This window comes from Barbus barbus (genome assembly GCF_936440315.1).
Source record: "Barbus barbus genome assembly, chromosome: 43".
Taxonomy (NCBI): domain Eukaryota; kingdom Metazoa; phylum Chordata; class Actinopteri; order Cypriniformes; family Cyprinidae; genus Barbus; species Barbus barbus.
In genome coordinates this window covers 579452-597500 of record NC_136721.1, presented here as the reverse complement: position 1 = coordinate 597500, position 18049 = coordinate 579452, and the positions used below count along the sequence as shown (strand labels likewise).

Here is an 18049-nt window from a genome sequence, read left to right as displayed (position 1 = left end):
ATAAATGCAAAACATCTACTTATATTAAATAAAATGTTACACACACACACACATATATATATATATATATATATATATATATATATATATATATATATATATATATATGAAATTAAATCATAAAAATTAAAAATTTAAATAAATCACTTTAAAATAACAATCAAAATAATTCATTTACTAAAAAAGAAGAAATATTTTATGGTTACCTGCGTGCCATATGACCATTAAATGATGTCAGAGAACTGTGAACATGCAAATGTGATACTTAATTATTAAAATATTTATTGTAAAACGTCAGGAGTGCTTAAAGGGGTCATTGATTATGATTGAACTTTTTTATCTTTAGTTAGTGTGTAATGTTGCTGTTTGAGCATAAACAAGGTTATGATGCTCAAAGTTCAATACAAAGATTGACCACCTCTTTAAAGTAAATATATCAGGTGAAAGAGGTTCAGATGACAAAACCTTTGAGAATGTCTGCGAATAAGAAAGGTAGCGCTATATTTGCACTAACTGTAAAGAGCAATTCGTTGATATTTACAGTAAGTGCAAATAGCTATAGATTGTATTTACACTGTTGAGAAAGCAAGTTTTTCTGCTATTTATACTACTTATAGCAAATAGTGCCAATTATGTGCCCTTCAGTATCGTAGTACATTATAGGCTACGCAATAATAACACATCGAGTGTAAATTAGCATTTTAATTCAAATGATTAAATGGATGCGACATTATTGGGACATAAAGCCCTCCCTACACCTACCCAATACTTTTATTTTCAACTTTTTGATTATTTCCTTCATTTTTACTGAAAATAAATGCCTTTCTGATGCAATATGAGATTTGAAAAGGGAGAAAAAAAGTTCGGCAAAAAGACATGCACCCTTCCATATATGCCACTGAAACTGATGCTGAGTGTGCTCTTTTTTCAGTTTTGACTACCCAATCACACGTCAGTGGGCGGAGTTAGTGTAAATAGCCTCTGCCAACAAGAAGGGCTATTTGCACTTAATATAAATAGACACTCCGAGTAAGAAATAGTGAGAATTTGGGCATTTTAATGAGTTTGAAAGACAAAAGCCTTTCAATGATACATAATAATACATGGTTAAATAACCTACTGAGTGATAATTCAAATACAAATGAATGTGTTCATCGATAGTTGATGCAATGTTGAAGCACTTCTTAAACCTGAAATAATTTTTGTAAATCATTGATCAAATGCTGTCACCACCTGAATGATGACTGATCTCTGTGTGAATGTCCACAAAACTGCACTTTCTGAGTGTATATAAGCCGTAGATTATCTTAGAAAGGATCATTTAAAAGATAAAAAAGAGGAATTAGAGTGAATCAATAAATGATGAATAATTGATTGCTATTGTGTGAATAATATGTAATCATGTAATCAATAAAAAAGTAACTGTAGTCTGATTACAAGTATTTAATTTTTGGAATCTGATTACATAATCCAGATTACATGTAATCAGTTACTACCCAGCTCTGTACAAATATATATACATAAACATACCTAAAAATAATTCTTAAGAAAAAGATGAAATGAAAATGTGTGAGGGACACAAAAGGCACTTACTCTGCTTTACTGTAGACTTCTGCATGTCCGAGTCCTGTACTGTAAGAGCTCACACAGATTCATTTGATTACAGGTGGCTTTAATGGATGTGAATGAATCGCTGGGGAATGAACTGAAGAGCACACTTGATCAGGAGTATGGACGTGACAGGACTGAATTCTACACGGCCGACGTCACATCAGAGGAAGATTTTAAAGGTTTTTCAGGATCTGAGAGATGTTTTATTGTCTGGGCATGATTACATGAGGCTTGGACTGATATGGCTTACAGTGTCACAATGCTGCTGTTACTCAAGTCACTTTATAAGAGCAGTAGTAGAGAGGGTGGATATGCTCTGAATGATTCATGTTTTCCCTTACAGGAGTTTTGGAAAAAATTATTAAAACATTTGGCCGCATAGACATTTTTTGCAACAATGCAGGGATCATCGATGAAAAGAACTGGGAAAAAACTATTGCAATCAACCTGGTATGTGTGTGACTGTGTGTGTGTGTGTCTGTCTGTGTGTGTGTGTGTCTGTGTGTGTGTGTCTGTGTGTGTGTGTCTGTCTGTGTGTGTGTGTGTGTGTCTGTGTGTGTGTGTCTGTCTGTCTGTGTGTGTGTGTGTGTCTGTCTGTGTGTGTGTGTGTGTGTGTGTGTGTGTGTGTGTGTCTGTGTGTGTGTGTCTGTGTGTCTGTGTGTGTGTGTCTGTGTCTGTCTGTGTGTGTGTGTGTCTGTGTGTGTGTGTCTGTGTGTGTGTGTGTGTGGTTGTGTGTGTCTGTGTCTGTGTGTGTGTGTGTCTGTGTGTGTGTCTGTGTCTGTCTGTGTGTGTGTGTGTCTGTCTGTGTCTGTCTGTGTGTGTGTCTGTGTGTGTGTGTGTGTGTGTGTGTGTGTCTGTGTGTGTGTGTCTATGTGTGTGTCTGTGTGTGTGTGTGTGTGTGTGTGTGTGTGTGTGTGTGTCTGTGTGTGTGTGTGTGTGTGTGTGTCTGTGTGTGTGTGTGTGTGTGTGTCTGTGTGTGTGTGTGTGTGTGTGTGTCTGTGTCTGTCTGTGTCTGTCTGTGTGTGTGTCTGTGTGTGTGTGTGTGTGTGTGTGTGTGTGTCTGTGTGTGTGTGTCTATGTGTGTGTCTGTGTGTGTGTGTGTGTGTGTGTGTGTGTGTGTGTGTGTGTGTGTGTGTGTGTGTGTGTGTGTCTGTGTGTGTGTGTCTGTGTGTGTGTGTGTGTGTGTGTGTGTGTGTGTGTGTGTCTGTGTGTGTCTGTCTCTCTCTCTCTGTCCATCTGCTTCAGCTGAAGGTGTGTTGTGCTTGTCTCAGGGTGGAGTGGTCAGAGGAACGTATCTCGCTCTAGAACATATGAAGAAGGGAAATGGAGGGAATGGAGGAGTCATTGTCAACGTTTCATCGATGGCAGGTTTGAGACCGTCTCTATTCAAAATAAACACAGATGAAACAATTACAGTTTTTCTCAAATGCTTTGGCACATTTTTCGAAAGTCTTAAGATTCTCTAAACTGTAAGTGCATCTGTCACAACTGTTTGCTGGAACATCAGAACTCTATAGAAACTCACCAAGAACATTTCATTCATGCTTCAAACCCTAGTTAGTTAGCCAGGGCCACCAAAAAAAAAAATAATAATAATAATTTCATTTAATGCTGTTTCATGTACATTTTATACTTCTATACAATTTTCATTTCATGTTAAATGCCAATTTAATTTTGTTATATGCAATTGTTTTCCTTCTTTTTGTTGACAGACTGTTTTCTATACTATAGAGGAGTATCAGTGTTGTTTGTGTATCACACTGAGTGTTTTAGATACAGATTTCAACAGAACAGGAGATAAAAATGTATTGGGAAATACTGCAGTACACAAACAGAAAATGAACATTTTTATTCATACAGTACATATATTTTTGTAGACATGTAAACTGAAAATTCACCAATGCTTCTTCATTTTCACACACTCTATAGTCTTCCGCTAAAAGCACAACCGCACATTCGTACATGTCTTCCTGTAGCTCTTCAGGACAAGCAAGTGTGAATGTTCAGTTTCAGTTAACACATTTCTACAGATAAAGGTACTGAACAAATATAATGTATTTCTAGAGCTCTGCTGCTGTTCAAGGTTGTGATGTTCCTCTTTCTTCAGTAAATGGTAGTGATTTTACTGGACAAACTCCATATACACTGGGTTGATTGGCAAAATTGTGATTCATATTTCATTCCAATGGCAAGTAGGGCTGCAAAGGGATGGAAATGTACAAAAACTCAGCAGACATTACAACCATTCAATGTCAGTCATTTATGGAATATATGTATCTGACAGACTTTGATAACTGAATAGATGATTTTGCATGTGATGGCTCACACGATGAAAGAATGTTTAGAAGTTTGACAGTTTCACTAGGAATCACCTCATCAGTTTGGCCATCAGCAAGACATATGCATTTATTTATTGTGCAAATTCTGGATTTCTGCAAATATCCTAAATCAGTAAGAAGTTTAAATCTGATGTGAACAAGAAATTAATTGTTCAGACATTTGAACTTCTCTTTCTGAGCCAAAGTGGCTGAGAAAAACTGTGTAGACTTTCTTAAACCTATAAACAATTGCTCCGTTCAATGCATCTAAAAATGAAACTTCTCTCATCATTACCTCATGTCATCTGCTGGGCACAAATGAGGATATTATATAGAATATTTATATTGCTTTTGTCCTTACAATGTAAGTCAATGGGGTCCAACATTGCCCCAAAAACCACTGAGAATGTTTTTGTAACAGCAGGAGGTAAATGATGCATCATTTCCATTTATTCAGTGAACTGTTTTGACTGAATCTTCGCAGGTTTGGGGCCGTTGCCGATTGCACCCATCTACACCGCGACCAAACACGGCGTGATGGGCTTCAGTCGTGCCATGGCAGTACGTACTTTATCAAGCGTTACAGCTTTTTCCTGAGAGAGAAAGTCTTTGACTTTTTTCTTTAATTGCTCATCAACAGGCCGTTTCCAAGCTGGCTAACTACGGGGTGAGGATCAACATTCTCTGTCCGTGGTTTGTGAAGACCAATCTTCTGTCCACCTTGAATTCAGAAGAGCATATCGGAAGTTTCTTTGCACTGAAGGGCATTGCAGAGACGATGATGCAGAAGCACGGCTATCTGGAGTGAGTTAACAATCCTCCGCAACAGATAAAGCAAGGGTTTGAATCTAACATCAGAACTGTGTTTTCATTGCAGGGCTGATGTTGTCGCCAAGGCTTTTCTTGTTCTGGTGAAAGATGAGAGCAAGAACGGAGACGTTCTGGTGATTGATCCTGACGAGGCCGTTTTTGTTTCCTTTCCTGAACGAGCCAAAGACTTCCCATCTACTCCAGTCAGTCTCGAGTAACCCTTCAGCTTGGATGTGGATTAAAGGTTTCATCACAGATCTTAAAATCCAACCAAACCTACATCAGCCAGTAAAGAGTAGCCAAACTTTAAAGATCTCAGATTTATTGTATTTACATTCGTGCTGTCAAACGATTAATCCAAACTAGGTTTTTGTTTACATTATATATGTGTATATCTATGTATATATAAATACAATACACACATACAGCATATATTTTGAAAATATTTACATTAATACATTTATATATTTTATTATATAGAAATATATTTAATATATACTTTTCTTCTTAAACATATACATGCATGTGTTTGTATTTATATATACATAATAAATATACAGTACACACACAATGTAAACAAAAACGATTATTTTGGATGAGATTAATCGTTTGACAGCACTACAAAAACTGTATTGTAGTTTCCAGTACTGTGTTAGACGAGTTAGTGGTTTAATAGTAATAAAACAATACAAACGTTTGTTTCAAATACTGTCTGTTTAATGTGAACATGAACTCTGTTACATTCTTTGCCCAAGAAAGATCTGCTTTTGTGTTGAGATTTATCATCACCCAATAATATGACAGCACTGCATAGATTCTACAATGATATATCATACAAATACATACATACTAACTGATTCAGAAAATAGACATGAAATATACAAATAGCAACACATTATTGCAAGAGTTGTTGCAATAAATTATTTTCAGTCGCTTCCGCTGTCGCTGTCGTCGTCCTCTTCTTCTTCTTCTTGTTTTTTATGGTTTTCTTCAGTTGAGTCTAAAAGGCCGGCAAAGAAATCCTGTCCTGTATCGAAAGCTTTGTTGCTCAGAGCTTTGAGGCGTTTGTCTTTTTTCTTTCTCCGCCGGTAATCGTCGACTCTCATGCCTGGTAAGCTGGAGATGTCCCAGAACTTGATGAGCTGGTCATGAGCACAGCTGGCCAGAAAGCGCGTGTCTCTGGACCTGGCGATCTCCTCGATGGACTCGCCGATGTGCTGACCGACGCTGCCCAGCACACGGTTCGGCAGGACACTCACAGCTCTGTGGACAGACGACACAGTCATTCGTTTCAGAAGAGAAGAACTGGAGGAGTTTTACTGATACACGTGTGCAACCAAAACAATAACTGGGTGAACTACAGTTGAGGTCAAAAGTTTACAACCCCCTTTCAGAATCTGCAAAATGTTAATTTTACCAAAATAAGAGGGATCATACAAAATGCATGCTATTGTTTATTCAGTACTGACCTGAATAAGATATTTCACATAAAAGATGTTTACATATAGCCCACACGACAAAAAAAAAGCTAATAATAGCTGAAATTATTAAAATAACCCCCTTCAAAAATGTGTGAACCCTTGGATCTTAATATGGTGTGTGGTTACCTGGATGATCCACGACTGTTTTTTTGTTTTTGTTTTGTGATGGTTGTTTAAGAATTTTCCTGCTGTGACTTACGGTTCAAATGACAAGTGGTGGCGCTAGAGAGTTTGAGTTAGACACACCAAATTTGCTGTGGTTAACGAGGAGACTGTCCTCTATCAGTGTGCCAAATTTCATCATTTTCCCGCAAGCGGTTCTATGGGCTGCCAGACTCAAGAGCGGAAGAAGAACAACAACAGACACAACAGGTGCCTTCAGTGCTTGGCCCCTAATCATTTACTGACCCCAAACTTCTGAATGCTAGTGTATATTGTTACACAAGATTTCTGTTTTGAATAAATGCTGTTCTTTACCTTTTTATTCATTACAGAATCCTGAAAAACTGTTTACACAAAAATATTGTGCAGCACAACTGTGTTCAACATTGATAATAATCAGAAATGTTTGTTGAGCAGTAAATCAGTATATTATTATGATTTCTGAAGATCATGTGACACTGAAGACTGGAGTAATGATGCTGAAAATATTAATTACTTGTTAAGGTATATTAAAATCAAAAAAGTCTCACCGGATGACGCCGTCGATGGAGGCGGCACACAGAATGCTGTCAGTAATCGGCACGATGCAATCCACAGACTCGGCCTGAACCGCAAACCGGTCGCTGGTGGCACCAAAACCATCCCAGTTAAAAATGTATAATTTGCCCTCGCTGGATCCACAAATGACCTTACGGCCTCTCTGTGTGGGGAAGAGAGGTCTGCCATGATTAAAACTACATCACCCACCTTTGTACCGTGACTGTGCTCTGATGTCACTCACTTTAACTGTGCAAAACCAGTCCTTCACGCTGAAAACCGCTATGCATCATATTATATTATTATCATAATCATAAACAAATAGTTTGTAGCACAAATATGACCCTGCAGCACAAAAGCAGCCATCAGTAACACAGGTATATTTGTAGCAATAGCCAACAATACATTGAATGGATCACAATTATACATTTCTCTTTTATGACAAAAATCATTAGGATATTAAGATCATGTTCCATGAAGATATTTAGTAAATTTCCTACCGTAAATATATCAAAACTTCATTTTTGATTAGTAATATGCATTGCTAAGAACTTCATTTGAACAACTTTAAAGGTGATTTTCTCAATATTTAGATTTTTTTGCTCCCTCAGATTCCAGATTTTCTAATAGTTGTATCTCAGACAGATATTGTCCGATCATAACAAACCATACATCAATGGAAATATTATTTATTTCAGCTTTTATATGAAATATAAATCTTAATTTCAAAAAATTTACCCTTATGACTGGTTTTGTGCTCCAGGGTCACAAATGACTTTAGTGTATACAGTTCTTTGTTATTCTTCTAGTTATTTACTCGTATGGACTACTGAATTTGAAGTCTGGAAGTCACATTGTGTTCATGTAAATTTAAATGTAACTGTGTTAATTAGCACTACATGTTTAGACTCACTTTCATAATGCAAACAGACGTAAGATCTCCGTTCTGGAACTCGGAAAGCAGTTCAAATCTTCGCCTTTTTATATTGAACACTCCCATAGTGCCATCGCCACTACAAATAAAACAAAAAGTCATAAATATACCACAACATTGTTAGATCAAACATCAGTTTGCACCAGGGCTCTGAACCGCTTCGAGGAACAAAAACTGGAAATGAATGAAATTTCCAAGGGCAGGCTTTAAGATGGTTTAGATCCTACCTGTCCGATCGCTACCACTTTGTTCATTTAAATGGAGAGTCATCTCAATTATCACCAGTAAAGTATGGAGTACCACAAGGATCTGTCCTAGGTCCTCTGCTATTTTCAATTTACATGTTGCCTCTTGGTAATATTATTAGAAAATACGGGATTAGTTTTCATTGTTATGCTGATGATACTCAACTATATATCTCAACAAGACCAGATGAAACTTCTAAACTATCTAAACTAATAGATCGTGTAAAAATGTAAAAGATTGGATGACCAATAATTTCCTCCTATTAAATTCAGATAAGACAGAGATATTACTTATTGGACCAAAAAACAGTACACAGAATCTCTTGGATTATAATTTGCAACTAGACGGATGCACTGTTACGTCCTCTAAAGTCAAAAATCTGGGTGTTATATTAGACAGCAACTTGTCCTTTGAAAATCATATTTCCCATGATACAAAAACAGCATTCTTCCATCTTAGAAACATTGTCAAGCTTCGAAACATGCTTCCTGTTTCTGATGCAGAAAAGCTAGTTCATGCATTCATGAGCTCTAGACTGGACTATTGTAATGCACTGCTAGCTGGTTGTCCTGCATCTTCAATAAACAAGCTACAGATAGTCCAAAATGCAGCGGCTAGAGTTCTTACCAGGTCAAGAAATATGATCATATTACCCCAATTTTACAGTCTCTGCACTGGCTACCTATTCAGTTCCGTATCATTTACAAAATATTATTACTAGCCTATTAGGCCCTAAATGGTTTAGCTCCTGCGTACCTAACTTGTCTTCTACCACGCTACAATCCAACCCGCTCTCTAAGGTCCCAAAACTCTGGACTTTTGGTAGTACCTAGGATAGCAAAGTCCACTAAAGGAGGTAGAGCTTTTTCACATTTGGCTCCCAAACTCTGGAATAGCCTTCCTGATAACATTCGGGGTTCAGACACACTCTCTCTGTTTAAATCTAGATTAAAGACACATCTCTTTAGCCAAGCATTCACATAATGCATCTTATAATCTTGTACTGCAGTTATATCTGATCAAATGTACATTATTATTATTCTTTAGCTTGGGTTGAACAAATCATTTTGGCTTAGATGGAACAGCAGCTACGCTAATTATGTCTCTATTTGTTTCTCTGTTGATTAACATCCCGTGGTAACTAGGAATGACAGAAGCTTCAGTCTGGATCCAACCCTTAAATGATCTGAGATGACCGAACACCTGAGAAAAGATGATGCCAACCCCTCAGAGGACTTCGAAGGATGCCAACGTTCAGATAACATACAGAATTACCAGATTTTGCCATAAGTCAAACATATTAAGGTTCTGCAATATATAATTATATTGTAGAAACTTAATTTCCTGTAGAGCTGCTTTGCAATGATTGTATCGTAAAAAGCGCTATACAAATAAACTTGAATTGAAATTGAATTGAAATTGACAGGAACATAACCAGAAACAAACTAAATTAAATGTAATAGTTCCGAACAGAATTTAAAATTTGAAATGGCTATTAACTGGTTAATAATGTTATTTTGTTGTTCCATTTAATATTTGAATTTTGCAGTCAACCAATCACGAATTTAAGTAGGACGTCCTATACAAATATGTAAAAAAAAAATGCCTGAATGATATTTTAGTGGCTGTCTTCTGTAAATCAGGGAGAAATCTATGATATTTATATTTTGCTCAGAAAAACAAAAACAAAATTGCAATTAAATTAAACAGAAAACTTTTTCATTTTTAAGGGAAAAACAACAACAATTTAAAGCAGTATTACACTTATTGTTTTTATGCTTAAACCCTTTTTCGTCTTTATGCAAACAAAAACTTCTATTTTGGATGCGATTAATCGTTTGACAGCACTACTTAATAATACAGAGGAAAGCATGAACAGAAACATTAAAATACTTAGAAAAGGCATTGCATCATATAACAAGATTCCATAGCAAGTGGCATTTCTTTCACAGAGCGAGAGCATAAACAGTGTTTGAAGGCTGGAGACCGCACCTGGAGGTGAGCAGGGTCCGTTTGGCCTGATCGATGGTGATTTCACTGATATAATCCTCATGGTGCTTCAGATCCATGAACGAGGTTCCTCTCCTCAAGTCCCAGACCTTCAGCATTCCCTCGTCATCGCCCGTCGCAAATATGTTCTCATCCACCAGCAGCAGGGCGTTGATGGGGGCCCTCGAGAAGATCAAAAACATCAGTGATCATGTCCTCAGCTTTACTCACATTACTCTTCCAGAGCGGCTGTAAGGAGCATCAGGTACTTGTGAGCTTTGGGGATGCGTGTCAGCAGTTTTCCAGCCTCCACGTCCATGATGTGAACCGCCTTGTCTTTAGACACGCTGAAGAGCTCTGAGGAACACAGAGGAGAGAATCACTGGGGAAACAAGTGAAGAACTGATGGATGATGAAGTAATGAAGCGAGACGCAAACACTGACTCTGTCCATCGCTGGAGAACAGCACTTTCCTGCAGGACTTCAGATGATGTCCTGATGACCACAGCTCTTTGTTTTCTCCTTCAGTGCAGGAGTATGAGTATCTGGAAATCAGATCTGCTGTATTAACAACGATCCCACAATCCTTCTGCTCTTATACCGATCGCACTCATTGAGCTGAGCTTCATGCACTACTGCTCAAAAGCTTCAAATAGTTAGGGTCTTTTTGCTTCTGAAAGAAGCTTCTTCTGCTCATCAAGGCTGCATTTATTTGATCAAAAATACAGTAAAAATAGTGAAATATTATTAGAATGTAAATCAGCTGTTTTCTATGTGAATATGTGTTAAACTGTAATGTATTTCTGTGATCTGCAGCTGTATTTCCAGCATCATTACTGCAGTCTTCAGTGTCACATGATCTTCAGAAATCATAATAATATACTGATTTATTGCTCAACAAACATTTATTATTATCAATGGTTATAATTCAAAAGTTTGGGCTAAGTATAATTTTTTTTTAGATAACACTTTCATTCATCAAAGCTGCATTAAATTGATCAAAAGCGTCAGTAAAGATATTTATTAAATATTAAAAAAAATTATTAAGATATATATTATGTTACAAAATATTTCTATTTCAAATAAATTATGTTCTTTTGAACTTTCTGATCATCTGTGAATCCTGTAAAAATAAAATGCATCACAGTTTCCACAGAAACAACTGTGTTCAACATTGATAATAATCAGAAATGCAGTAAATCAGTATATTATTATGATTTCTGAAGATCATGTGACACTGAAGACTGTTTATTGATCAAATAAATAGAGCCTTGATGAGCAGACTTGGAAAATATGATTATACTGTAAGAGGGCTTCCAGGTTTAATATGTGTGTAATATGTTCTGATGGGATCAGATGAATGAGTTTAAGTGTAAGTGCATCTCAGGTGCTGTATATCTGCTCACACTCACAGGTAAAGGTCTCCGTCGATGTCTCCAGCTGCTAAGATGTCTCGGTTGGGATGAAACGCGATGGTGTTGACGATGGCCTCTAGTTTGATGTCTTCTGGTGTGTCTCGGATCTTGGGTGCTTTGGGTGCTGCAGCAGCCTCCTCCTCCTCCTCTTCCTCATCCTCCTCCTGTACAAACAGCGACACATCAAGCATGAGCTGCGCTGAAAGCCTTTAGCCTACATCTCTGCCGTTTATCGAGCCTTTTACTACTTAATTATCAGGGTTTCTGGTTTACTGTAAATGTACATTAAAACAGACTCCGATAAATCACGAATCTTCAACGCTAGATATAGTATAATAAAAAGAACTCACTTGTTGACACGAATCCTCGTGTTCTATGGGAGACGCCATGTTTGTTGTAGGCGAAGTAATGTGTCACTTCCGCTTCCTGCTGGACTGGAGTGATTTCCCCAAGAAGCGCAGTAAAACAATTAATGTATCTAATGTATCACATAATGTATTTTCCCCTAATATAGGGATACAAGTTGTGTGTGTAATAACATATAACTGTTATAAACATATTACTGAGTTTATATAAATAATAAGAATAATAATTAAATAAAACTAGTAATAATACGTGTTAAATAATGTTTCTTCCTGTGATATGGCAGCCAAGGCAGAAACTACAAGAGCTGACATTGAATTAAATGCTGGAGACTGTTTATTATCTAACCAAAGTACCAATATTAACCAGGAAAAATATTCATAATACGGGACTTTTAATCGTAAACAATACACCGGGACTCTTATTTTGAAATATGCATGATTACTGTTGTATGGAGGACGAAGCGAGAAATAATGAAGTAAATAAACGCAGGATTACAGAAAAATAGAAATATAGATATAAAAACAATTCTCGTGCATTTATTTATTTTATTTCCCCTCACACATTTATTTATATTCACAAATGTGTGTATTTATTTATTTGTGTATATATATTATTTTTGCACAGTCTGCAGATTGTTTATAGAAATGGATTTAAAATAAGTTTTGGTTTGTGTAAGGCCAAGTTAAAGGCTTTGACTTGAAACAGCCACGGATATTAGTGTAGCATTATAGTAAGATAGGCCCTTCGAGATATGCTGATGCTGTTGTTGTTTGCAATGGCACAACATTTGGCGGTGTCGGTGACGCTGTTCCCAACTTTTGCATTTGCCCTCAGATAATGATGCTCATGAAGTGCCCTGAGTTTCATTTCAATTAATCATGATGAGAGTAATCAGATGAACTACATTTCATTTTTCTAGAACAAAGAGTTTCAAGTCAAGTTTCAAGTTTGTTTTATTTATAGCACATTTAAAAACAGCAAGCACAGCTGACCAAAGTGACATAAAACACAAGATAACCCACAGATTCATACCATAAATTCACAGTGAATTAAAAGCCAAAGAAAAAAGATAGGTTTTAAGAGATGATTTAAAGACTGTGTCGATCTGATATAGGCTGGAAGACTGTTCCACAACATAGGGCCAGCAACCGCACAGGCTCTATCCCCTCTATGCTTTCACCGAGATCTGGAGACAGAGAGAAGTCTTTAATCACCAGACCTCAGACTTCGAGCAGGGTTGTAAAGATGGAGTTGGTCAGATAAATAGCTCGGTGCCAGATTATTTATAGATTTAAAAACATAGAGAACTCAATTCTAAAATGCACAGGTAACCAATGTAATGATTTCAGAATAGGAGTAACAGAAGCAAATTTCCGTTGTCCTTTGAGGACTTTAGCAGCAGTGTTTTGAACTAATTGGAGACGAGCGATGGAAGATTTAGAAATGCTGAGATAGAGAGAGTTGCAGTAATCCAGGCGCGTTGTAATGAGCGCATGCATAGCAATCTCTAAAGTTTCCACAGAAAGAAACGATTTAATTTTAGAAAGAAGGCGTAGCTGGAAAAAACAGGAACTAATAACCGCATTTATTTGTTTATCAAATTTAAGACTCTGATCCCAGAAAACGCCTATATACAGGAAGAAGTAAAAGGAGCAAGGTAGTCCAAATCAACACTTCTGCTCCCTGAATTTCCACTAGGGCCAAAAACTATAACCTTTGATTCATTCAGAAATAGAAAATTATGAGAAAACCATGTGTTCACTTCATCCAGGCAGGCAAAAAGAGATTCCAGAGCAGCATGTTTATTTCGTTTCAGAGGTAGATAAATTTGGGTATCATCTGCATAGCAGTGAAATGATACACCATGCTTTCTGAAAATAGAGCCCAGAGGAAGTAAATACAAAGAAAAAAAGAATTGGTGCAAGAATAGAACCCTGCGGCACTCCACAGGAAAGTTTAGCGGGCAATGAAGAGAAATTACCCACTCTGACAGTGAAACTTCTATTTATTAAATATGATTTGAACCAGCTAAGAACAGTTCCCTGGATGCCCACAGAATATTCTAGTCGAGATAAAAGAATTTTATGATCAACTGTATCAAAAGCCGAGGTCAAGTCTAACAGAATTAGGACAACAGAGTCACCAGCCAATAAGATATCATTTAGGACTTGTAATAAAGCAGACTCTGTGCTATGCAGAGGCTTAAAACTAGACTGAAAGGTTTCAAAAATATGATTTGCACTAAGGACTATAGCTGAAAAAACTGTTTTCTCCAGTGCTTTTGTAATAAACGGAAGATTTGAGATGGGTCGAAAATGATTAAAATTACTAGTATCAAGAGCAGATTTCTTAAGAAGAGGTGTCACAGTAGCTTCTTTGAGGCTATCAGGAATAGTCCCTGAAATTAGACATTTATTCAGAAAAGACAGCAGACTGGGACCAATCGAGTCGAACATTTGATTTAAAATACGTGGAGGGAGAACATCAAGAGAGCAGAAAGACGGTTTCAAATGGTCAATGGTTTCTTTGAGAGACTGGAGAGCAACTGGATCAAAATCACTCCATATAGCTGAAGAGTAACAGCATTCAGGTGAAACATTAGCAAGAGGTTGTAGTAATCTTATCACAGAAAAACCTCGAGAAACCTTCACATAATGACACTGAGGGATTTGAAATCACATTTGCAGGAGGATTTAACACAGAATTTATAACAGAAAATAAAGCTTTAGAGCTATGGTGATTCTTTGCAATTAAATTTGAGAAATACTTAGACTTAGCAGATTTCACTGCTTTCTGAAAAGAAGTAAGACTGTTTTTAAGCATTTCATATGAAATTTGCAATTTGTCCTTTTTCCATTTTCGTTCAGCTCTTCTACAAGCTTGCCTCAGAGAGCGGATGTTATCATTGAGCCATGGATCTGTTGTAGGTTTTGACTTCTTGGGTTTAAGAGGAGCAGTGGTATTCAGGACCTCTGAGCAGGTATTATAGAACAGACTAGATGCTGTTCAGCATCCAAGTCAGGTAAAGATGACTACAAGGACAGAGACAGGCACACCTCGTTAAAGGAGTTTGTGAAGTCATCACTAAAGTAAGAAGAAAATAGAGTAATATTAGAACTTGGCTGAGAGAAAGGCAACGAAAATAATACAGGCATATGATCTGAGAGGTTATAACCATTTGAAAAGTGAATGTTTGAACAGGTGGTGGCGCTATAGAGTTGGTATAGAGACCCCAAAGTTCTGTTAAGAACGACCCCAATAAATGTGCCAATTTTCATCATTTTCCTATGTTCCATTCATAGGGCTGCCATTGACTCCTTTTCGGGAAAACGAAGGAGGAGAATAATAATAAAGAAAACTAACAGAAACAATAGGAGCCAAGAAATAACATGTCAGTTTGAAAAAAATAAACAGCAGTAAAACTTATGACAAGAGAGAAATGCTGGTGTTTGTGGGCTGAATGGATTGAAGTGCCCTTGGCCTGCACCGCCCTTCCCAGCATGCACTGCTTATCGAGCAAATCCAGGGGTAAAGCGCCAGGCTGTGATTTGCTGACCAGCTGCTGAGTTGAGTTTTTATGCTGGAGCCAGGAGCCGATTCACTGCTGAAGCGCTTCAACAATAGAGAGCTTTCAGAGAAGAGCTGCACAATCACAAGCCTCTCTACATCATCAGAGACTCATTAATAAACATGCAGGTGTCATGCACGGCAAACAAATCCATAATTCATTTGTTCCAATAGAAACTCCAGCTAATGATTAAACAGGATTGAGAAGTTTAAAGTTTTCCATTCACTAAATCACTAATAGTGCATTTCAAATGAACGTGTATGTTGAATGTGTGTTCTTTGGTGCAAATCTGGTTGATTACATAAGCAAATTTCAGGTTCAGTAAAGTTAATTGTCAAAAGCAGCCTAGAATGTTTTGACATTTCCTGAAAGCAGCGCTCCAATGAACATTCACAAAGACATTGTGGCTGAGCTACAGCTCTGGACCGGTGTTTAGAAGCACAGTTTTGTTCGTGTGACTCTTGAGCAAAATAATCAAGCTAGCATGCACTACAATTGATTTCTGTCATACCATATATTAACTGTACATGTACATATAGCATAGTCTGTGTGAATACTGGATTCTGATTGGCTGGAAGGCATGTGTTAAAATCACTGAATCCACAGGTAGCTCCAGTCAGTTTATTCTGTATTAATGTGCTGCTCTCTCTAAAACACTCACTCACTCACTCACTCACTCTCACACACACAGACAGACACACACACACACACACACACACACAGACACACACACACACACACACACACACACACACACACACACACACACACACACACACACACACACAGACACACACACACACACACACACACAGACACACACACACACACACACACACACACACAGACACACACACACACACACACACACACACATTGGGTTTCCATGTTTCATGGGTTCTTCTATAGGTGTAATGGTTTCTCGTATTTTCCATCCCCTTACCCAAACCCTACCCCTCACAGAAAACTACAGGCATTTTCAGATTCTCAAAACACTTCATTCTGTGTGATTTATAAGCTTGTTTCCTCATAGGGACCAAAAAAGGTCCACACAAGGTCAAAATGTACTTTCAAGGTCAAGGTCCTCATAGGGAATACCAGGTACAGACACACATCCCTCTTTCACCAATTCATTCAAAAACCACTCAAATATTTTACTTAAAGGGTCTTGACATGAGAAATCTAATTGTTGGAATATAAGAGTCTTTGTACCATTAAAACAGTAAGGGTTCCTACGCAGTTTAGAAATATGGAAACTGATTTAAGTGATTTCCAGGAAATGCATGGAAGGCAACTGCAACACTGCTTTTTTATTTGGCTTATTTCATTCATAGTATTTTAAACTAATTTACTTCACACACTTCTTACTGCGTTGTAATTTTAGAGGTTTATGTAAATCAACATGATTTCCTTTGGCTCACCGGTTCCTACGCAGTTTAAAAAGTATTTACTTGAGTAATTTGCAGGTCTGGAAAAGTAGGCTACGGAAAAAAGGGAACAGAGTATGGAAAAATAATTGTTTTGACTATTTGCCCTATTCAGTGTTCTAAAATATAAAATTAATAATTTCTAAAAATAGATTTATCATTTAGTGATCATTTGAACATGACTGAATTAATTCAAGGAGCACATTTTCATTACACGCAGGACTCTTTAAACAAGTCTTTTTTTTTTTTTACTTCACTAAACAAATGTGTGTGTGCCACGCAAACCAGCAAAAGATAAAGAAGCAAACATGTAGGCCTAGTAGAACATGTATCTGTATCTAAGTTGATTATTAGCTAACTCTTGACAGAGAGCAGAGGCTCGTTCAAGCTCAGATCGGTGCGCAACGTTTTGCTCCGGTTTCCATTGAATGACATGTTTCCAGGAAACGGTGTGCAACAGGGTTTGAGATACATTTTCTCTTGTTTGGTGGGTGTGTCAAAAATGTCAACCCAATCAGCAGCAACGTGTATATAAACCACGCGGTATTAAAGAGACAGATTGCACAATGGGTCCAAGTGAAGTCATTTAATATGTGTCCGCTGCAGCTCGGTATACACAACAATTGAAGATATTAGAAGATATGTTTGTCGTAAGAGTTTTATAGGAACATAGCATATCAACATGATGATGATGAATTTGTAAGTAAATGTAATTAGCATCAAAATAAATTCACAAGAGCATGTATATTGTTTGCACATGTTTATTTACATTAAAGGCAAAATAACTGAAATAATAAGAGCACAAGTATAGATCTGGAACTTCTTTAAGCCTGTCTAAATATCATGTAGTAATTGCAATGTCTTCTGATCCATATCCTTTCCTTAGGAAGGTGTGCTAGACACTGATTAATGTAACATAAAAATACTATACATATTTATATATTTTGCTATTTTATTGTGGAGTGACACTTTCATGAACTTTTCTATGCTCCTCTGATTATATAATGGTAAATATTGCAATATCATAGCACAACAACAGTGATCGGCAATAATGATAAGCCTAATACTCACAATAAAAATAATAAGGTCATATCGATCATAACACCGTCTCAGAGGTAAGAAGTGGATTATCCTTCAACTGAAATTTCTTTTCATCCTGAAATGCGAGGCAAGTGACTGTAACAT

General features: G+C 37.1%; 2 protein-coding genes across 2 annotated transcripts in view; one reads left to right on the top strand and one right to left on the bottom strand.

Moving 5' to 3' along the window:
* LOC306862046 (15-hydroxyprostaglandin dehydrogenase [NAD(+)]-like) overlaps positions 1-5081 on the top strand; it is a 5863-nt gene extending 782 nt beyond the window's left edge. The window contains exons 2-7 of the mRNA XM_079404638.1: positions 1667-1790; positions 1955-2061; positions 2883-2979; positions 4414-4490; positions 4570-4733; positions 4807-5081. Coding sequence (XP_079260764.1) covers positions 1667-1790; positions 1955-2061; positions 2883-2979; positions 4414-4490; positions 4570-4733; positions 4807-4957 — 720 coding nt within the window. The 3' untranslated portion in view covers positions 4958-5081. The remainder of the gene's footprint in view (positions 1-1666; positions 1791-1954; positions 2062-2882; positions 2980-4413; positions 4491-4569; positions 4734-4806) is intronic.
* Positions 5082-5435: 354 nt separating this feature from the next.
* On the bottom strand, positions 5436-11914 carry LOC306862040 (WD repeat-containing protein 55-like). The gene is made up of 8 exons (XM_079404627.1): positions 11854-11914; positions 11501-11667; positions 10533-10633; positions 10358-10445; positions 10092-10271; positions 7833-7932; positions 6913-7082; positions 5436-6002 (listed from the first exon to the last, which is right to left on the bottom strand). Exons 1-8 carry the CDS (start codon positions 11890-11892, stop codon positions 5666-5668), a joined length of 1182 nt encoding a protein of 393 aa, XP_079260753.1. The 5' UTR covers positions 11893-11914; the 3' UTR covers positions 5436-5665.
* Positions 11915-18049: the final 6135 nt, after the last annotated feature.

What these genes read in the sequence shown, in the direction of transcription:
- LOC306862040 (XM_079404627.1), bottom strand. Translation starts at nt 11,892, where the DNA reads ATGGCGTCTCCCATAGAACACGAGGATTCGTGTCAACAA. An exon ending in ATCGACGGAGACCTTTACCT is followed by an intron (nt 10,634 to 11,500) that starts GTGAGTGTGAGC and finishes TCTGATTTCCAG; the next exon opens with ATACTCATACTCCTGCACTG. An exon ending in GTTCTCCAGCGATGGACAGA is followed by an intron (nt 10,446 to 10,532) that starts GTCAGTGTTTGC and finishes TGTGTTCCTCAG; the next exon opens with AGCTCTTCAGCGTGTCTAAA.